This window comes from Saimiri boliviensis, chromosome 21, assembly GCF_048565385.1.
Source record: "Saimiri boliviensis isolate mSaiBol1 chromosome 21, mSaiBol1.pri, whole genome shotgun sequence".
NCBI lineage: Eukaryota > Metazoa > Chordata > Mammalia > Primates > Cebidae > Saimiri > Saimiri boliviensis.
Window position 1 is genome coordinate 23361673 of NC_133469.1, and position 21983 is coordinate 23383655.

The 21983-nt window shown below is 56.0% G+C and overlaps 1 protein-coding gene across 4 annotated transcripts; it reads right to left on the reverse strand.

Annotated features, from left to right (window-relative positions):
* Positions 1-356: 356 nt before the first annotated feature.
* COMT (catechol-O-methyltransferase) lies at positions 357-21959 on the reverse strand. Of its 4 annotated transcripts, none has more exons than XM_039462446.2 (6): positions 21895-21959; positions 9309-9402; positions 7421-7706; positions 6505-6698; positions 6038-6169; positions 357-1103 (listed from the first exon to the last, which is right to left on the reverse strand). In XM_039462446.2, exons 3-6 carry the CDS (start codon positions 7704-7706, stop codon positions 903-905), a joined length of 813 nt encoding a protein of 270 aa, XP_039318380.1. In that variant the 5' UTR covers positions 9309-9402; positions 21895-21959; the 3' UTR covers positions 357-902. The 4 variants fall into 4 exon arrangements, with proteins under 4 accessions (XP_039318380.1, XP_010328822.1, XP_039318382.1 ...); XM_010330520.3 differs by lacking the exon at positions 21895-21959 and adding an exon at positions 21658-21720; XM_039462448.2 differs by lacking the exon at positions 9309-9402 and having other exon boundaries at positions 21895-21954.
* Between the last annotated feature and the right edge of the window lie 24 nt (positions 21960-21983).

Here is a 21983-nt window from a genome sequence, read left to right on the forward strand (position 1 = left end):
CGCTTCCACTCAGTGTCACGTGGGGCCCAGAGGGGTCCACCTGTCCCTAGCGCCTGCTTGGTCAGACAGGTGTAAACACTGGCTGACTCCTCTCTCTGTTTCCCAGGCCACCAGTCATCCCTGTGGGGCTAACAGGTGCTCCTGGCTTGGCTGCAGAAGGGGTGGCGTCTGCACTGCTATGGCTGGGAGGCCCGCGGGCCAGACATGCCACCCAGAACCCAGCCAGCCAGGGGCCCCACCCTTAGCCCTAGCATCCATCAAGGGGAGCTCTGAATGTTTGTGCCCAAGTCAAGGCAGCAGGGGACGGCATTTGAGAAGGACGGTGCTAAGCTGACTTACATCTGAATACTTAGAGCTTTCATTTCTATTTTGTATTTTTTAAAGTATGACATGAGTATATAAGCTAATACAGCTAGCAGGTGTTAGTAAAGAGGTCATGATAGAGTCTTAGAAAAAGGAGAGCAGCCGGGCGCAGTGGCTCATGCCTCAGCACGTTGTGAGGCTGAGGTGGGCGGATCACGAGGTCAGGAGATTGAGACCATCCTGGCCAACATGGTGAAACCCCGTCTCTACTAAAAATACAAAAATTAGTTGGGCATGGTGGTGCATGCGCCTGTAGTCTCAGCTACTCAGGAGGCTGAGGCAGGAGAATTGCTTGAACCCAGGAGGCAGAGATTGCGCCACTGCACTCCAGCCTGGCAACAGAGCAAGACTCTGTCTCAGTAAAAGAACAGTCCAGTGTTGCAGTACAGAGAGGTCAGAATGGCAGGGCGCAGGCCTCAGCTGAGGTGCGCTTTGCATTTAGGACACAGCTCGGAGCCACAGCAGGTCAGCAGGAGCGCATCTGTGGCACCTTCAGAACCAGGCTGGGTGAGGGAGCCCGAGTGGGGGTTGGGGGGCAGTCAGGGCTGTGCTTCGCTGCCTGGGCCCTTGTAGATGGCCTTCTCCAGGGCGTCCGCCACCTGCCTGTATTCCAGGAACGATGGGTAGTTTGTGCATTCAAAGCGGCTGCTCCCACGCACGTGTGCCAGGAATTCTGGCGCGCCTGGGCAGATCACATTGTCAGCCAGCAGCACTGTCCCCTTCCGCAGCAGGCCACATTCCTGCAGGGGACAGACCAGAGGGTGGGGGAGGTGAGGGTCAGAGGTGCACAGAGAACCTGCCCCGAAGGCACCACGCGTGGCCTGTGCCTAGCCCCTGGGGCCAGGTTTCTGCTTTCTGCCCAGCATGACCCCTGCAGGAAAGGACAGTACAAGACTCGAGTGCCACCTGTAGAACATGGGCCCCGTGAGGACAGGGACCTTTCTCTCATCCACTCCTGTATCCGTCTCAGGAGTATCCATCCCTAGAACGGCATGTGGCAGTGGCACACAGGAGGTGCTCAATAAATGCTAGCTGGATGAATTGAGTGAAAACAGTGGGGCCCTCAATACCCAGTGCCAGAAATTCAGGCACCTACGAGGGAGAGGTACCCAGGGAGTGTGTTCCCTGGAGACAACACTGGCCTGACCAGGGTGATCCTGCAGGGCTGGGGTGGGGCGGACCTCTAACCAATAAGCCTGCCCTTTGGGGTCAGTTAGGGACATTCCCAAGCTCCTGCATTTGCAGAATTCCCCCATCTCCACTGGTGCCTGGTACCTGGGAGGATTCCTCTGCCTGGGTTCCGTGCAGAAGGAAGGGGTTGTTACTGGACGTGCAGCCACAGAGCGTGGCCCCTGGGGTCCACCATCGGGAGAAACCTCAGAGGATGCTTGCCCATCAAGGCTGCAAGGAGGGTTTGCTTACATCACATAAACAATAGAGAAGCCTTGAGAGAAAGTATCTGTCTGTGGGCAGGAGGGACTGACCAGGGCACAGGACACCCCAGTTACCTTGTCTTGGAGATTTGACTTAGTCATCAAACAAAAGTTAACAGGCAATCTCAAACATGTAAAGTATAATAAAATCGGCTGGGCGCAGAGGCTCACGCCTGTAATCCCAGCACTTTAGGAGGCCGAGACAGGCGGATCACAGGTCAGGAGAGCGAGACCATCCTGGCCAACACGGTGAAACTTTGTCTCTACCAAAATTTCAAAAAAACTAGCTGGGCGTGGTGGCTCGCACCTGTAGTCCCAGCTACTCAGGAGACTGAGGCAGGAGAATTGCTTGAATGCAGGAGGCAGAGGTTGCAGTGAGCTGAGATCGCACCACTGCACTCCAGCCTGGGTAACAGAGTGAGACTCCACCTTAAAAACAAAAAAATAAAAATAGGCCGGGCGCGGTGGCTCAAGCTTGTAATCCCAGCACTTTGGGAGGCCGAGGTGGGTGGATCACAAGGTCAAGAGATCGAGACCATCCTGGTCAACATGGTGAAACCCCGTCTCTACTAAAAATACAAAAAATTAGCTGGGCGTGGTGGCGCGCGCCTGTAATCCCAGCTACTCAGGAGGCTGAGGCAGGAGAATTGCCTGAACCCAGGAGGCGGAGGTTGCGGTGAGCCGAGATCGCGCCATTGCACTCCAGCCTGGGTAACAAGAGCGAAACTCCGTCTCAAAAAAATAAATAAATAAATAAATAAATAAAAATAAAAATTAAAAAATAAATAAATAAATAAATAAAAATAAAGTATAGCAGAGTCAGTTCACAGGCAGGTGCCTTGAGACTGGCATCTGACCCCACATCCCTCTGGGATGCGCCTAGAGAGTCCACAGGGCTTGCAGCCATCCTGGTGGTGGGTGGCAGTCGTTCCCAGCCTGCGTGCTGTGGAGACGGCAGAGAGGCTCTCAGGTGACAGCGTGGACACCACATGACTCCAAGGTCAGTGAGGTCAGGGGAGAGCCCCAAGGTCCGGAGTTCGACAGAATGTACCACCACGGATCACGATGTGTTTTCATTTAGAAACAAACAACAACAACAAAAAGAGAACCAAGCACCACCCAGGAGGATGACAGCGGCCCAGGTTCTAAGCAGGGTGGCTGCCTTCTGGTCTGGGCCAGGGAATGTACAAGATGAGTGAGGGTCCTGGGCTCCCAGACTCTTAAGGTCGCGCCAGGGGACTCAGGAGCCCAATCTGGTCATCAGGGAGACAGATGCCAGCAGTGGGCTGAAAGGCACCAGACACGCCAGCTGCGTGGGTTAAACAGAAAAGGAGGGGAAGGCAGCATGGAGCATGGGTCACCTCCGGAGGCTGCCAGGGGCCCGATCCTTTAGGAAACTGGTCAAGAGGGGAAAAGGCAGCACCCACCCTGCCTGTCCCCAGATACTGCAAACATATCAGCTGGCCACTCCGACTACCTGGAGAACTGGCTGAATGCACATCCGTGTCGGAGCAAGACTGAGAATCTAATGCCGTGGAGAAGTGACAGTGTCAGAGGGGCAGGGGACACTATGCTGAGGTGGTTTTCAACTGTGCCCACCCTCCTGAGACTCTCCTCCCTTCAAGAGTTGGAGCCTCGGCCAGGCACATGCCCAGAATCCCAGCACTTTTGGGAGGCCGAGGCAGGTGGATCACCTGAGGTCAGGAGTTCGAGACCAGTCTGGGCAACATGGTGAAACCCCGTCTCTACTAAAAATACAAAATTAGCTAGGCATGGTGGCGCACACTTGTGATCCCAGCTACATGGAAGGCTGAGGCAGGAGAATCCACTTGAACCAGGGAGGCGGAGGTTGCGGTGAGCCGAGATCGCGCCATTACACTCCAGCCTGGGCAACAAGAGCAAAACTCCGTCTCAAAAAAAGAGGTGGAGCATCACAGAGGTTGCTGTGAGCCAAGATTGTGCCACAGCACTCCAGCCTGGGTGACAGAGCGAGACTCTTTGTCTTGGGAAAAAAAAAAGTTGGAGCTTCAGTCTGGGCACACTTGTATTCCCAGTACTTTGGGAGGCTGGGGTAAGAGAATCGCTTGAGGCCAGGAGTTTGAGACCAGTCTGGGCAACATAGGGAGATGCCATTTCTACAAAAAACGTTTAAATTAGCCTTGCGTAGTGGTGCGTGCCTGTAGTCCCAGCTACTCAGGAGGCCTGAGATCTGGAGTTTGAGGCTACAGTGAGCTATGATGGCATCATTGCGCTCCAGCCTGGGCATAGAGCAAGACCCTGTCTTTTTTTTTTTTTGTAAAGGGGGAGCTCATTCCTGTTCCTTTGGGTGTAGGCTGGACTTGGTGACGATGGCAGCCCTGTGGAGAGGCCACTTCGAAGCAGCCATCGATTTTGAATTGCCACCTGCTCCTGAGCCCCTCACCCCCCCATGCCTCTGATGCTCACAGAGCCCACTGAAGAAGGGGTGGCTGGGCCCACAAAGAGCCAGCCTGTCACCCAACCTTCTGCAAGGGGGCACAGGGCCCCGGCTGTGAGTGTGCAGATGTGTGTTTAACAAGGACAGCCATTCCCAATTCATGACTTTGCTTCCTTTGAGATAATTACCAGCTCTGCACGAGCAGCACTGAGAAAACTATTAGTTTCTTAGTTATTAAACTGCAGTGTTTGCTACTTTTCCATAAAGGCAGGTTCGTGTGATTATCACACATACCACAGCTGCTGAAATCCAGCCCCAGTGACTCGGGCCCAGCTGCGGGTCTTTCCTGCTGAAGTGAAGCCCGTCTGGCTGAGCGCCGGCCCTCTGCCGTCAATACCCAGTTGCCACAGCTGCCCTGTCCTGGCCTGCAGGTCTCCCTCCCTCCCTCCCACCCTCCCACTGCCCGCCCCCTTGGCCAATACAGGTCCTCCCACTGCATGGCCAGGGCCCAGCGCCTCCTCGTGACTTCCAGAGCATCTGAAATGCCCTCCCCACAGCCCTCTATTTCCACACTCCACAAGGCTGACGGATCTTTCCAGAAAACAAGGTTTTTGGGTGTTTTGTTTTTGAGACGGAATCTTGCCCTGTTGGCCAGGCTGGAGTGCAATGACGCAACCTCAGCTCACTGCAACCTCCACCTCCTGGGTTCAAGCGATTCTCCTGCCTCAGCCTCCTGAGTAGCTGGGATTATAGGTACGTGCCACCAGGTCTGGCTAATTTATTGTATCTTTAGTAGAGACAGGGTTTCACCATGTTGGCCAGGCTGCTCAAACTCCTGACCTCATGATCCGCCCACCTCAACCTCCCAAAGTGCAAGGATTACAGGCATGAGCTCCCAAGCCCGGCTCCAGAAGACGGGTCTAATCTCACCCTCACCTGCTGAAGGTCCTGTGTGCCCTGACTCCCGTTCCTGGATCATCCTGCGCCCTTTCACACTCAGGCTTCCGCTAGTGCTGGTTCCGTCCAATCCGTGTCCAGGGCCCAGCAGCTCTACCCAGCCAGGCATGGGGGCTCTGCCCCTCGTGCTCCTGGTCCTGCTGCCAACAGCAGTGTCATTTCTGGGAGAGCTGCAGGTGAGCGAGCACCAGATGGGCAGGTCGTGGGGGGTGGGTGTCCCAAGCCCACTGGAGGATCACAGAGCCACACAGTGTCGCTGACCATCAGAGAGGCGTGGGGCAGTGTGTCTTTGATGTGAGGCTCTTTAAGCATCAGTTTGTGAAGAGCCACCAGTGCCCACGCCCCCCTGGGAGGATGGACAGCCCCACCCACTGCCTAGCCTCACTCGGGGGCACTGCCTCGCCCGTGGCGCTGGGTTGGGAGAGTGCATAAGACAGGGCCTCAGGAGGAGGATCTGCAGGAGATGTGCTTTCTCTGCACCAGCACCAGCTCACCTGGGGGAGAGCAGGCCGAGCCCCAAGCGGCCCCTCCCCACCCTGTCTCCTAGGTCCTGTGCCCTTGCTGCCCTGGTGTCTAGTCTGGGGTGTGCACCCCACTTGTGCCACCCAGTTTGTCCCTGCACAGGCAAGCTGGCTCCCCAGTTCTCAACAGGCCACGCAGCCAGGCCCTTGGCCCGGCTCTCCACCCGGCTCCACCCACCGCAGGGCCTCCTCAGCACCCCCAACACTCCCAGACCTCAGGTGGTGCCTCCAGAGCAAGCTGTGCCCACACAGGCCTCGGCTGGGGTGCCTGACTCTTTGGAGGGGCTGCGGCTGACCGAATGGGCCCTGGGCAGCAGCTGGCACGGGCCATCCCGGTCGGGGCTCACCTCCAGGAGGAGCGTGTCCGGCAGGTAGCGGTCCTTCCAGTGGTCAAGGAAGACCATGTCCAGCGTGTCCACATCATACTTCTTCTTCAGCTGGGGGATGATGTCCTGGGATGCCCCGACCACAACGGTGACCTGGAACAGTGCCTGTCAGTGCCCACGCCCACGCAGACAGGAGCCCATCCCAGCACCACCATACCCATATAGGTGTTCATCGGTTTTCCTTAGGGTTCTGGGGAGACAAGGCCCCTCTCTGTCTCTGCCCCTCCTGGTACCACCTTGGCAATTTCCCAAGAGTGTGAGACCACCCTCACCAAGCTGCCTGGGGGGGTCCTTCCTCAGCCCCAGGCCGGGAAGCACTGAGGGGCCTGGTGACGGTGGGTTTTCAGTGAACATGGTGTGAACCAGGCCCTCCCTGCCCACAGCCCGGGCCCTTCTTCCAGGTCTGACAACGGGCCAAGCATGCGGACCTTGTCCTGCACGCCTGCGAAATCCACCATCCGCTGGGTGATGGCAGCGTAGTCGGGGTTGATCTCGATGGTGAGCAGCCTTGCGCCCGGTGACAGCAGGCGGGCCATGCGCACAGCCGAGTAGCCGCAGTAGGCCCCCAGCTCCAGCAGCACGGAGGGCTGGTGTTCCTGAATCACCGCATCCACGATCTCGCCTGTGCAGCGTGGGGGACGGGGAGGAGTGAGCACAGGCGGAGGGAGGGGAACCTGGACCCTGTCACGGCCCCCCAACCGCTCCCAAAGAGCAACAGCCCCTCCCAAATGCCTGGCCTCTGGCCCTTCCTCCCTACCTGCTGGAGGGGTCTTTTACCTCCCTGGGGTCCCAACCCCAGGGACCTGGCCCCTACAGTGAGTACCATGGTTCCTTAGCCTCTATGCCCATACTGGTCCCTGACTTTTCCACCCTTCCTGGCTGGCCCTAGGGTGTCCTAATCCAGAGCTGCCTTCTCTGGAGCCCCAAACCCCAGGGGGGCAACAAGTTCCTTGTTGCCTCCCAGCTGGCTTCCCGAGTCACTCCCTGAGTCAGGCAGCACAGCCTGGGGTACAAGCAGGGGTGGCCAGGAGAATCTGCCTGACTGGTTCCCAGGCAGGTCCCTTGGTGGCCACAGCGAAGTTCTAGGGGAACCAAACTACTGTTAAACCCTGTGAGTGTAGGAGCCTGATGTCCTGAAGCAGGCAGCAGGGTCTAGAGGAGTCATCAGGGACCCTGGTGCCCTGGGACATCAGAGGAGCCCCCCACCCCCAGCCCTATCTGGGCATATCCCAGGGTTCCCAGCCACCCGGAAATGGGGTGATAACAACCCTCTCCCATGACGGCTGCGGTGCCTGGCCCCGAGTCCCTGTCCCAGGGCTCAGCATCTGCCGGCCAGAACCCCACCTTTTTTGCTGCCCACGTTCATGGCCCACTCCTTCTGCTCGCAGTAGGTATCAATGGCCTCCAGCACGCTCTGTGCGTTCCCGCGCTCCGCATGCTGCAGCACGTGGTGCAGGATGCGCTGTTCCTTGGTGTCACCCATGAGCAGGTTGCGGATAGGCTGCAGGACGCACTCGTTCCACAGGATCAGCCACAGGCCCCAGCTCCAGTGCCTCAGGAGCAGCCGCTGCACGGCCAGCAGCACCAGGCCCAGCGCGGCTGCCAGCAGCAGAGGCGGGGCTTCCAGCATCTGCAGGGCGGAAGGGGCCGGGCGCCAGTGCTCTGTGCCCTTCCTGCTGCACCTACACGCCCCTCCGCTTGGGGTGCTACCATCATCCCCTCGTGTTCCCAGGGGGGCAGGTTTCAGAGAAGCCGGCCACGCTTCAGTTGCCTAAGGGGTCAGTGCCGGGAGCTCGCCTTCCCGCCCCCTCCAGCGCCCTCGCGTGGACAGAGCAGGTGAGTGCCTGTGGCAGTCCTGCGTGGAGCCTGCCAGGTCGCACGCCCTAGCCCTGGGTGCTTCCCCAAGCGGCCCAAGGATTCTCTCTCTCCTTTTTTTTTTTTTTTTTTTTTTGAGACAGAGTTTCACTCTTGTTACCCAGGCTGGAGTGCAATGGCGCGATCTCGGCTCACCGCAACCTCCGCCTCCCGGGTTCAGGCAAATTCTCCTGCCTCAGCCTCCTGAGTAGCTGGGATTACAGGCACGCGCCACCATGCCCAGCTGATTTTTTGTATTTTTAGTAGAGACGGGGTTTCACCATGTTGACCAGGATGGTCTCGATCTCTTGACCTCGTGATCCACCCGCCTCGACCTCCCAAAGTGCTGGGATTACAGGCTTGAGCCACCGCGCCCGGCCCTTTTTTTTTTTTTTTTTTTTTTTTTTTTTTTTTAAATTAAGAATCTTGCCCTGTCACCAGGCTGGAATGCAACTTATGCCTCCTGGGTTCAAGCGATTCTTCTGCCTCATCCTCTCGAGTAGCTGGGACTACAGAGCCGCCCGCCACCATGCAGCCCAGGGATTCTCTAAAACCACGCAGAATACAGAAGCAACATGGACCCTGGCTGTTGTCTCCCAGCTGGCTTAGAGGAAACCCAGGTGCAGGGAGGCCCCATGGCCCGGAGTTGGGGGTATTGAGGGCTGGCTCTAGGAGAGGCTGTGTGGTGCAGCCCCTCAGCCCCGTGTGGGGAGCCCGTGCTGGTCACCCATGCTCTGGATGCCCCAGATTCATGTGGCCCTTTTATTGAGTTTCCAAGTAAGGACGCTGGCGGATACAGTGAAATTATGGCGAATGACCGCACTTGAAACTCATTTCAAATCCAGAGTGACCCTCTGGACAGGTAGCCTGGAAACCAGTCAGAAAGAAGCCTGGTGAGGGGACCCAGCAGACAGAGAGCAGAGCAGAGGAGGCCTGAGGCAGAAGCCCAGGGGTTCAGATCACAGACTCTGAAATGGGACGGGACACAAGGAAACTAGGGTCCCTGTGATCACTCAGAGGTCTTTCTGGGATGGGCCCTGGACTCCCAGTGGCACAGGAGATCCCACTCTCCGCTGGATGCTCTGCGTTAGGAAGGCACACCCAGTCGAGGCGGCAGCCCCTCAACTTCCAGGGCCACAGAGGGACACCCCCTGGAAGCCGGCCTCAGGGCACCAGAGGACACAGCAGAAGAGAACAAGGAAGCAGAGGCTCTGCCCTAGGGAGAGACCATGTGGACACCAGGTTTCTAGGGGGTTTCAGGCCACGTGGCCTATTTACACAGGCAGAGTGGACGTGTGGTCAGCAGGCCTGTGCACATGCACCAGGCTGGAATCTGTACCTGCCCTAGACTGTCCCCAGCTTCCATTGGCCAACTCACCTTCAGAGCACCTCTGAGCAGGCTTCAGCCCTCTGGCTTCGGGAAGGGTCTGGGCTCTCCTTCTCTGAGCTCAGCAGCAAAGCAGATGTAATTTCTGTGGAGATCAGTTTTACTTCTGGATAATCATCAACAGAAACCCTAACCTGGCAATGACCAAGATCCAGATATCTGAGCCCCTTCCCCGGAGGCCAGCCTGGCCTGAGCCTTCCCTAGCAGGGTGAGGGCAATGCTTCACCTTTCTGGCCTCAGAAGAGACAGCAGAAGGCCTCAGAGACGCCAAGGGACGTCCCTACTAGTGTCCCCCAGTCAGGGACCCCAGATGTGGGAGTGAAACACAGGAGGAAGGAGCCACTTCGCTCAAGTTGTATTTCCCCTGAAGAGTCATTAGTACCTTGGAAATGTGTAAGATCAAGGGCTAGTTTACCAAGAATACACACAAACCAGTAAGAGAAAGATGACAGATGGGTCACAGTGGCCAACATGCAGCTCACAGGAAAAGGCCAAAGGCCAATGGGGGTGCCCCTGTCCACAGCTGCAGGAGTGACTCATGCCACCTGCTGCTGCCACCCTGGGGAAGGGTCCAAGGTCTGCAGGGCAACCGATGGCTTCCCTAAAGACAGTGTCCTTATTCTGGCAGGAGGATGACGGGGAACCGTAGTGGAGAGGGACCATGCAGACTTTCCACCTTGCTTCTTTCTTCATGGGCGGAATTTCCTTCGACACTCCTAGTTGCTCTGTTTACTATTTATCTGTTCCGGTTTATTTATCTATTATGACTGCCAGTAGTATTTGTGTGGTCAGATAATGGGCCATTTTATTTACTCTCTGTACTTTAAAAACACGAGTAAGTGTTAGAAATAAATATCCCAAATTGAAAGGGCTATTCTACTGAAACAGCAAATGACTTGGTAGTCTTTGGAGTCCCGAAGTATAAATCCTTGCGTAATGCTTGAATTGTGTAAGAATTTGGCTTTGGAATCTCTAATCTCTAGGTCCATCTGTTCATGTTTGTAGGCAGTGTCCCCCAGGGCCTAGTGGGGACGCAGCAGAGGGGAGGAGGCCCCTTCCTTTGCCAGGCAGGAGGGGCTGGCCCACTCCACTCTGCAGGCTGCGCCCAGCTGGTGCCAGGAGGCACCCTGTGCCCTCCTGTCCCACCTGCCCGCGGCTAGGAGGCCAACCGGGCCCCAGTGGCCAAGAGCCATGGGGGCTGGGGAAGCGCTGGAGGCCAAAGACTCAAAGGCCAACACGCCCCGGCCCCCACGCAGTGCCCGTGAAAAGGGGCTTCAAGTGCCCACCTCACGAGGCCCTCCAGCCACCTCCAGAGGAGAGAGCTGGGATTCCCTTGTGAGGATGAGGAACTGAAGCCAGAGCAGGGGGACTGGCTGCCCCAGGCCACCAGCCGAGCGCCGGCCCCCGCCCACCCCATCTCCCCACCGCCTTTCTCGGGCTAACCACCTACGCTCCACCCCAGCCGCGTGGGATCTCCCAGCTAGTGTGTGGGAGGCCCCGCCCACCAGACCTCGAGGAAGACGGGACCACGCCCACACAGCCAGGAGGAGGGCGGGACCACGCCCACACAGCCAGGGGGAGGGCGGGACCACGCCCACACAGCCAGGGGGAGGGCGGGACCACGCCCACACAGCCAGGGGGAGGGCGGGGCCACGCCCACACAGCCAGGGGGAGGGCGGGGCCACGCCCACACAGCCACGCGCCCACCTGGCCAAGCGAGGGCTGATCCTGCGCAGTCACCGGCCACTGTCCAGTTTGGCTGGACGAAAGGGCAGGCCGGTCCCGAAAAGCCGAGAATCAGGCCTCCTTTTAAAGAAAGCCACGTAGAAACCCGCCCACACCACTCAGAGCTGCTCGGATGTTCCCAGCGTGGGGATTTTGCCCCGTCAGCCCTTCACGGGGGAAAAAGGAACAGCTCCTTTAGTTTGGGGTCCCAGGATCCCAGAGTGGGCACGCCAGCTCAGTGTCCGACTCTGGACCCCTATGATCCGATCGGCTTACTTTGGCTGCGTGGCCTGGGGAGCCTTAAGAGTCCCCCTTACCTTGCAGAGATGTAAAAAGAAAGAGTTTTGAATGCCCCGGCAATGGGGGAGTGCGGCAGGTGCAGGCGAGAGGATTGAGGGGAATCCTTTCCGCTTTTGTGTATGTTTGAAATGTGCTGTTTTGTTTTTTGTTTCGAGACAGGGTCTCACTCTGTCGACCAACCTGGAGTGCAGTGGCACGATCACAGCTCACTGCAGCCTCGATCCTCCTGCCTCAGCACCCCAAGTAGCTGGGACTAGAGATGGGCACCACCCCACACCGGCTTTTGTTTTTGTTTTGTAGAGACGGGGTGAAGAGGGTGTTCTCAATATTTTGCCCAGGCTGGTCTCCTGAGCTCAAGCAATCCATCCCCTTGGCCTCCCGAAGTGCTGGGATTACAGGCGTGAGCCACTGTGACCTGCTGGCTTTTTTTTTTTTTTTTAAATAACAAGTGTTAGCAAGGATGTGATGAAATTGGAACCTTCCTGCATTGCTGGTGTGAATGCTGTGGAAAATAGTTTGGTAGTCCTTTTTTTTTGGAAGGGGAAAAGAAAATTTAATGGGCACCTGCAAAGAACCAGGCCCTTTCACATTGCTCTTGTCTTTTTTTTTTTTTTTTTTTTTTTTTGAGACGGAGTTTCACTCTTGTTACCCAGGCTGGAGTGCAATGGCACGATCTCGGCTCACCACAACCTCCGCCTCCTGGGTTCAGGCAATTCTCCTGCCTCAGCCTCCTGAGTAGCTGGGATTACAGGCACACACCACCATGCCCAGCTAATTTTTTGTATTTTTAGTAGAGACGGGGTTTCACCAAGTTGACCGGGATGGTCTCGATCTCTTGACCTCGTGATCCACCCGCCTCGGCCTCCCAAAGTGCTGGGATTACAGGCTTGAGCCACCGCGCCCGGCTTTTTTTTTTTTTTTTTTTTCTATGAAAGAAAAAGAAAGAAAGAAAGAAAGAGGAAGAGAAAGGGAAAGAGAGAACAGGAGTCTTGCTCTATTGCCCAGGCTGGAATGCAATCTAAAAATAGGTATTAAAAACGTCATTTATGCCAGTAATTGTACTTAACAGTGGAGACAGGAAGGAATAAGGGAAGAAAATAACAAACAAACAGCCAACCTATATTTCATTTAAGTCTGTGAAATGCTATGCAAATGCTGAAGAGTGATTTACTTCCATTTATGTGGTCACTTGTTCCAGGCCTGAGTTCAAATCATAAATGTCCCTGTTAATTTTCTATCTCGTTGATCCATCGAATATTAACAATGTGGTGTCAAGTCTCCCGCTATTATTGTGTGGGGAATCCAAGTCTCTTTATAAGTCATTAAGAACTTGTCGGGCCGGGCGCGGTGGCTCAAGCCTGTAATCCCAGCACTTTGGGAGGCCGAGGCGGGTGGATCACGAGGTCAAGAGATCGAGACCATCCCGGTCAACATGGTGAAACCCCGTCTCTAATAAAAGTACAAAAAATTAGCTGGGCATGGTGGCGCGTGCCTGTAATCCCAGCTACTCAGGAGGCTGAGGCAGGAGAATTGCCTGAACCCGGGAGGTGGAGGTTGCGGTGAGCCGAGATTGTGCCATTGCACTCCAGCCTGGGTAACAAGAGCGAAACTCTGTCTCAAAAAAAAAAAAAAAAAACGGTCAGGAGTTCGAGACCAGCCTGATCAACATGATGAAACCCCGTCTCTATTAAAAAAAAAAAAAAAAAGAAGAATGTGGCCAGTCCTGGCGCCTCACGACTGTAATTCCAGCACTTTGGGAGGTTGGGATGGGAGCATTGCTTGGGCCCAGAAGTTCCATACCAGTCTGTGCAACATGGCAAGACACCATCTCTACAAAAAATTTAAAAATTAGGCCGGGTGTGGTGGCTCATGCCTGTAATCCCAGTGCTTTGGGAGGCCGAGGCGGGCAGATCACCTGAGGTTGGAAGTTTGAGACCAGCCTGACCAACATGGAGAAACCGCGTCTCTACTAAAAATACAAAATTAGCCACGTGTCGTGGCACATGCCTGTAGTCCCAGCTACTAGGGAGGCTGAAGCAGGACAATCACTTGAACCCTGCAGGAAGGGGCAGAGCTTGCAGTGAGCCAAGACTGTGCCACTGTACTCCGGCCTGGGTGACGGAGAGACTCTATCTCAAAAAAAAAGAAAAAAAAAAGAAATTGTTAAAATGGTAAACTATATATTCCATCTATTTTGCCATGATTAGAAAAACATGGCTGGGCACACGCCTGTAATCCCAGCACTTTAGGAGGCTGAGGCTGGTGGATTACCTGAGGTCAGGAGTTCAAGACCAGCCTGACCAACATCGTGAAACCCTGTCTCTACTAAAAATATAAAAATTACCCGGGCATGGTGGCGGGTGCCTGTAATCCCAGCTACTTAGGAGGCTGAGGCAGGGAGAATTGCTTGAACCTGGGGGGCAGAGCTTGTAGTGAGCAGAGATTGTGCCATTGCACACCAGGCTGCGTGACAGAGTGAGGCTGTCTCAAAAAAAAAAAAAAAAGGCAAACCCTGTTCCTGGCCCTCCCCATTCCACAAATGTAAAGGGCCATGCCATTATCCATAAGGAGATGGGATACAAAAAAAAAGAGCGCAGCTTCCGCCCCCTGGGAGACACAGGCACTCAGGAGAGCCTCTCTGCCAACCACAGCTGCCGCTGCTGCCCATCTGGCCGCTGCCCATTGCAGCTCAGCCCAGCGGCAGGGTCTGCATGCTGCCCCTTGGAGGGACACGCATCTTCCTTCTGCAGGAGAAGGGGCCCTCTTGATCACAGAATATGCGCACCCATGCCCTTCCTTCCAATATGCATGCAGTCTGTGTGGCCAGCGGCCAGCCAGGATGGACCACATCCTTCACTCACAGTTGGCACAGAGAAGGGCAAAGGCAGGCCCTCTCTCCCCAAACAGCAACCACACCCCAGCTTCCCCCAGACCTTCCTTATTATAAGCCTGTGCTGGAGAATTCTCCCTGCAAGACCTACCCCAAAACCTGTGACCTCCAACTTCCATCACTGTGTATCTTTCTGGAGACGTGAAGGGGGCAATCAACGCTTGGCATCGGGGAGGAGACCCCAGCCATCCTTAGGCCAAGGTGGGAGATGGGCAGGTCTCGCATTGACCCCGGGGCCAACCATTCTGTGATCCTTTGTAATAAAAGGGCGTTGCCGGCCGGGCGCGGTACCTCAAGCCTGTAATCCCAGCACTTTGGGAGGCTGAGGCGGGTGGATCACGAGGTCAAGAGATCGAGCCCATCCTGGTCAACATGGTGAAACCCCGTCTCTACTAAAAGTACAAAAAAAAAATTAGCTGGGCATGGTGGCGCATGCCTATAATCCCAGCTACTTAGGAGGCTGAGGCAGAATTGCTTGAACCCAGGAGGTGGAGGTTGCGGTGAGCCGAGATCGCGCTATTGCACTCCAGCCTGGGTAACAAGAGCGAGACTCCGTCTCAAAAAAAATAAATAAATAAAAGGGTTTTGCCACATCCAGCCTGATGCTCAAACGTCATCAAGGCCTGCACATGGGGGCATCCACCCACTCTGTGGGGTGCCTGCGAGCCTGAGTGGCTCCCGAAAGTTAGGAAAAAAAGTGAGGACATCCCAGAGGATTTTACAGTTGTCCCCAATGAAGCCCAGGAGGACAATCCTGCAGCTGATGTGGGAGCTGGCAGATGACTCTCTCTCACCATGTAGCCATGATGGGGGGGGGCCAGCGAGTGTGCACAGCTGCCTGGGCAGTGGGCTGGAGCGGGCCTGAATTGGCTCCCAGCCGGCCCCACTACACCCATCGGGGGCAGTGCTGCCTTCGTATCCCTGTCCTCACAGCCTGAGGCTGCCCAGGGGAGAGTCCTCCAGGGTCCCACGCCCTTCTAGGCCTGTAGCCTCTGCACCCCTACTCCATGTGGCAGCCACTGCCCGCCATCTTCTCCATCTCACTCTCTGGGCGCCTCCAGCTGCCGTCCTAAAGGGGGAGGAGCTGCAGAAATGGAGTCGAGAGGCTGCACCCACAAACGCAGCTGGCAGGCTTCCCCATAGGCCGTTTCCAGCCAGGCTGCTCCTTCTCCTCCCAAGTCACATGTGCGTGCACCTGTGAGGGCATCCTCACTGCCTCACAGCGCGGCTGGGACACAGGCAGCTGTGCTTGGCATCTCCGGGTCTGAAGAGCATGAAGTGTCTGGGGCTCCGTGCCAGGCCTGCCCAAGCTTCTCTGCCCAGTGCACCGCTGCATAGCCAGAGAGTCTGTCACCTCTGTCACCTGGTCAGTACCCTCTCTCACACTGAACACACCCTAGATAACATTCATCTTCCTTGATTTGATTTTATTTCTTTAGAGACAGGGTCCCGCCCAGTTGCTCCGTGCAGTGGCGTGACATGGCTCATTGCAGCTGCAGCCTTGAACTCCCAGGCTCAAGCTGTCCTCCGGAGTAGCTGGGACCATAGGTGCGCGCCACTGCATCTGGTCTCATCTTTCTTGAAAAGACAGGAATGTTTCCCATAAATATACTGTAAGGAACATCAGTCGGATGAGACTCTCAAAAATCCTTTAAAAATATGAACTGTGGCTGGAGGACTGGCCACACCCATAATCCCAACACTTTGGGAGGCCGAGGTGGAAGGATCCTTTGAGCCCAGGGGTTCAAGACCACCCTGGGCAACAAAGAAAGACTGTCTCTATAAGAAATTTAAAAACAAACTAATTTTACTTTATTTGATTTATTTATTTATTTTTATAAAGATGGGGTTTCACCATGTTGGTCAGGCTGGTCTTGAACTCCTGACCTCAGGTGATCCGCCCGCCTTGGCCTCCAAAGTGCTTGGATTACAGGCATGAGCCACCACGCCCGGCCCAAAACAAACTCATTTTATGACCTGGTGTCTAGGCTCATTTTAAAAAATGCATGAAAGATAACTAGAAAACGACTTTGGCCCCTTTGCAAACATCTGGGGTCCATCCGTTTTGCTCATTCTGCCATCGCCTCTGTCTGAAGAGTGACTGACGCTTAGATCTCTGTCCACCCACATCTTCCTGCTCAGATTCCTGGGGGGAGGAAGGCAGCCACCAGGGGCCACGGAGGGAAGGACTGGGCTGCACAGCAAGCTCAGGAGACCTTGGGTTGTGCCCTGAAACAGGTGTGCATTCCCCACTGTCCACAGAGGGCTAACACATGGCTGCAGTGCCCCTTGGAGAGGCCCCTGGCGTTTGGGGCACACTGTCTTCACTATTCCAGAACACAGAACCAATGCCAACAGCTCCCGGCACACCAAGAGCCACTGTAGCTTGAACATGCCTCATCCTGCTCTCACCGGGCTGGCGGCCCAGTGCGGGAGACAAGCACAGAGCCACAGGTCTGAGGACAAACAGGACACAGGTGGCAGGAAGGAGGCCAGGTGTAAGCGTTTACACATCGGGGCCGCTCGGCTCTGCACACAGGTCCCCGACGGAGGCTGCAGAGGGCCCTGCCTGGGGCTTGCTCAACAGGGCTGGAAACCCCCAGCAAAGGCTGGAACTGGTGCAAGCTGACCTGCTCCTCTGGGCTGATCCGGGGGGATAAAGGGGCACCAGGACTCCAGCAGGAGATCTGACTGCGATCCAGTCATCCAGGGAGAACCAGCCCAAGTGCTCAGAGACAGACCAGGCAGCAGCAGGCAGGCCACACCCTTGGGCGGGGCCTGTGGACAGACTAAAAGGACAGCTTGGAGGCCAGCCTGGGAGACCCCACCGCCTCAGCCTAGCCCTGTGCTCATCTGTGGACCAGGGGCTGGCCACTCACCTCCATCCAGCCTCCGGGAATCTAAAGAAATGACCAGAGGGCTGGGCGCGGTGGCTCACGCCTGTAATCCCAGCACTTTGGGAGGCCGAGGCAGGTGGATCACGAGGTCAAGAGATCGAGACCATCCTGGTCAACATGGTGAAACCCCATCTCTACTAAAAATACAAAAAATTAGCTGGGCATGGTGGCTCATGCCTGTAATCCCAGCTACTCAGGAGGCTGAGGCAGGAGAATTGCCTGAATCCGGGAGGCGGAGGTTGCGGTGAGCCGAGATCACGCCATTGCACTCCAGCCTGGGTAACGAGCGAAACTCCGTCTCAAAAAAAAAAAAAAAAAAAAAAAAAGAAATCACCAGAAGTTTAATGGTCACAAAATGCCCATCAAGCGGGCATGGTGGTGTGCCTGTAGCTGCAGCTACTTGGGGAGCTGAGGTGGGAGGGTTGTTTAAGCCCAGGAGCTGGAGGCTGCAGTGAGCTGGGATTTCACCACTGCCCTCCAGCCTGGGCAACAGAGACCATGTCTCTAAAACATCACCATCACCATCCACCAGCACCACGGTAAACTCCATCAGATCCAGGTGGGGCCTCATCTCTCTCTGGCAGCACTCTCCTGAGAGGAAGGAGGACGCAGAGGACCAACCTCTCACCCCCTGACACCTGAGAAGAGGCGAGACAGTGAACCTGCCCTGGGCACCCTGTGAGGGGCCTGCCTGCTATTTCTGTAGATGACGCTTTATCAGAACGCACAGTTGGCCAGGCACGGAGGCTCACGCCTATAATCCCAGCACTCTGGGAGGCTGAGGTGGGTGGATCACCTGAGGTCAGAAGTTCAAAACCAGCCTGATCAACATGGTGAAACCCCCATCTCTACTAAAAATACGAACAAAATTAGCCGGCCATGGTGGTGTATGCCTGTCATTCCAGCTACTTGGGAGGCTGAGGCAGGAGGAGAATTGCTTGAACCCCGGAGTGGGAGGTTGCAGTGAGCTGAGATTGTGCCCCTGCACTCCAGAGTGGGCAACAAGAGTGGAACCTCTGTCTCAAAACTAAAGGAAAAGAAAAAGAATAAAGAACCCACAATTGGCTGGGCGCGGTGGCTCAAGCCTGTAATCCCAGCACTTTGGGAGGCTGAGGCGGGTGGATCACGAGGTCGAAAGATCGAGACCATCCTGGTCAACAAGGTGAAACCCCGTCTCTACTAAAAATACAAAAAACTAGCTGGGCGTGGTGGTGCGTGCCTGTAATCCCAGCTACTCAGGAGGCTGAGACAGGAGAATTGCCTGAACCCAGGAGGGGGAGGTTGCGGTGAGCCGAGATCGCGCCATTGCACTCCAGCCTGGGTAACAAGAGCGAAACTCCGTCTCAAAAAAAAAAAAAAAAAAAAAAAAAAAAGAACCCACAATTGCACACACACTGGCTGCGGCTGCTCTCACCCGACCACGGCAGAGGTGAGCAGTTGCAATAAAGACTGCACCCCACGTGGGGAAAGGGGCTGGTGTGGAAGGGAAGGGGTCAGAATGGAAGGTTACAGGGCCATGCAGAGGGCAGCCTCCTGTGGCTTCCCCTGCCTGGTATTCTCAGTTGGGCCAGGTCCCCAGGCTCAGGGGAAGGCTTTGTTTTTGTTTTTCAGTGTTTGTTTTTCTTTCTTTCTTTCTTTCTTTTTTTTAAATTATTCTATTAAATTTAAAGACGGGCTTTCACCATGTTGGTCAGGCTGGTCTTGAACTCCCGACCTCAGGTGATCCGCCCGCCTTGGCCTCCAAAGTGCTTGGATTACAGGCGTGAGCCACCGAGCCTCGCTGTTTGTTTCTTTGACTCAATACTTAAGAGCTAAGGGGAAAGCTTTCACACGGGCTGCACACCTGCCAGGTGCTGCAGGGATCACGGTGACTTTGTCTTCACAGACACACCAAGGGGCGGATGCAAGAGGCAAGAGGCTGCTCTGCACCTGCAGATCCATGGCTCTGGGGGGCCGCTGGGCCACCCCCGCCCGTGGGTTCCCTCCACTCCTTTACTGTGGCCCCGCAGGGGGCCCCCTCCTCTCCCTGCCACGGCCCAGATCTGCATGGTGGTCGCACATTCCCTTTATTCTTCCAGGGATATCCTTTATCCTTCCTGGCCACATCAGATTCTGCCTTGGCACCTGCTTGGAGGCCGCCCTCAGGTCAACCTGTTCAAACAGAACTAGCTCCGCGTCCAGGTTCCCAGCAGAGGACAGGCCTGGGGCAAGAGTGCAGGCTGGCTCGGCTCTGCGTGGAGGGGACAGAAAGGACAGGGGTGCCTTTAGGGAGGGGCAGAAAGGGCCTGGATATGCCTAGCAGGGTGATGTGCAGGCCTGCCATCTGCCCCACTGGATTGAGCCCGAGAGCCATAGAGTAGACAGCCTGCCCTGCCTGGGAATAGGGATGATTCTGGCAGCTCCTGGGGACTGTGAACAAAGCCTTGGCATCTAGACCGGGCTCTGGGCCAGGCCTGTGTCCAGCCCGCACTGGATGTGAGTGGAATCTGACTACGTCATTGCTCTCCTCAAGGCCGGGTGGCAGCTCCACCCTCCAGCGCCCAGGACATGGGTCCTGAGGCCCACCATGGCAGCAGCCTCGACAAAGACTCCCCCATCACACTCCAGCGAGGCTCCTCTGAGCATGTTTCTCAGCGGAGCCTCACCTTGGCCTACCAAGCCTTGAACAAACACACACTAACACAGCTGTTCCTTCTTCGTTTTTTTTTTTTTTTAAGAGACAAGTTCTTGCTCTGTCACCCAGGCTGGAGTGCAGTGGTGTGATCGCCTCTGCTGCGATCAGGTTGCTGCAACCTTGAACTCCTGGGCTCTAGCACTCCCGCCTCAGCCTCCTGAGTAGCGGGGACTACACAAGGGCCTGCCACAGTGCCTGGCTAACTTTATTTTATTTTATTTCATTTTTAAAGACAGCGTTTCACCATGTTGGTCAGGCTGGTCTTGAACTCCTGACCTCAGGTGATCCGCCCGCCTTGGCCTCCAAAGTGCTGGGATTACAGGCGTGAGCCACCGCACCCGGCCTGTTTCGTTGTTTTAATATAGGGTCTCTCTCTGTTGCTCAGGCTGGAGTACAGAAGCATGATCACGGCTCATGGCAGCCTCCACCGCCCAGGCTCAAAGGTTTCTCTCACCTCAGCCTCCCGAGTGGCTGGAACTACAGGCGCATACCACCATGCCCGGCTAATTTTTAAATTTTTTTTGTAGAGATGGGGATCTCACTATGTTGCCCAGGTTGGTTTCAACCTCCTGGTCTCAAGTGATCCTCCTCAGCCTCCAGAAATGCCGGCATTACAGATATGAGTCACCATGCCCGGCCTATTTTTATTTTTGTTTCCTCATTAAATGCTTGACTGCTTGCATCATCCAGCAAAAATCCTTTGCTACCAAGTGTTGACAGATGGTCCCGCTAGTACTTTATGAACACAGCACTGAACAGAAAATGGATGGGGAACTGTTCAGAGAGCAAAGAAGCCTGTCTCTGCTGTTTGTGCACAGGAGGGTTGCTGACAAAGTCTCCCTCGCCAAACTCCAGCCAGGCTCCCTCCACTGGGCCTCGTCGCCCTGGCCTATCCAGGCTGGAACGAACACTGACAGCTCCTAAGAGCTCAAGGCCACATTCCTGGAACGATCATAGCGCCTTTTAACGTGCCTGCCTGAGAAACTCAAGGCTGCCACAAGAATTTCCTGTGAGTTTCGTCCAAAGCCTGAGGATGAGCTCGCGGTCTCCCAGTCTGTGGGAGGTTGGTGGCCTGACTTCAGTAAGCCCCAGGGGCACCCCCAGATCAGTTGATTTCACTAGGGCCAACCCTCCCTTCCCGGTGTTGGTGCTTTTCCACTTCCCTAACTCTGCTGAGTCCCCATCCCTTCCCACTCCCTCACTCTCCCTTTACACTCCAGGCGTGTTGACATGAAGCCAGCTTTTTCTCATGTTGTCAGTAGTTAGTAAGTAAAAATCCGTTTTTTTCTGTATTAACTAGTGTCTCACTGGGTCCTGCAGGACAGCTCTTATGGTCCCTCAGGCTTGGAGGGTCACTTTAAACAGTTAAAAGCAACAGGACACAAAAACCCCTGGCTGGAAAAACCCAAAAAGCAGGTCCGTTAGCAAGGACTTCCTCTTTCTCTAACATTCCCACGTGGCCCTGCACACCACACAGCTCCTGGTGGAGCCGCCACTCTTTTGCAGTGGAAGGCCTGGGGTACTCCGAGGCCTCCAACAGGACACCTGTTAGCGAGGTCACCAAGGCCCTCGGAATCTGGGGCTCCAGAGACCCTCCTCCAGGCCCCCTGCAACTCTCCAGCTCTGAGAGTCTGATCCCAGCCCAAGGACCAAGTGGGGCCCTCCCCTGTGACGCTGCCACACCCTCATCAGGTCAAGCCCTAGTCCAGGGACAGACTTATCCTCCTGGTCTGGAACCCCACCCCTATCTGGAGCCCCTCACCCCAGCACAAGTCTTCAACCTCAGCCTCCCACAAGGAGTCTGGGGATCCCGCCCCGGTCCAGAGACCCCCACCCAAGGTCCGAATTCCTCACCCCCATCCGTAGCTCCTCGACCCGGGTTCGGAGACCCCCTCCTTCCCCGCCAGAAGTCGGCTCCCTCCCCATCCAGGGCTCCCCACCCCAAGTCAGAGCCCTCCCCCCAGGTCCGAGAGCCCCGCCCCGAGTCAGATCCCTTCGCCTCGGTCGGACTCGCACGCCCCACCCCGAGGTCCCGCCCCGGGTCCGGAGGCCCCCGCCCCAGTCCGGCCCCCGTCGGGCCGGCGCTCTCACCTCGGCCGCGGCGGCGCGCGCTGGCACAGGACCCGCCCCGGCGGGCGCAGGCAGCGCGGCGGGCAGCCCCGGCCGCCCGGGAGGCCCCG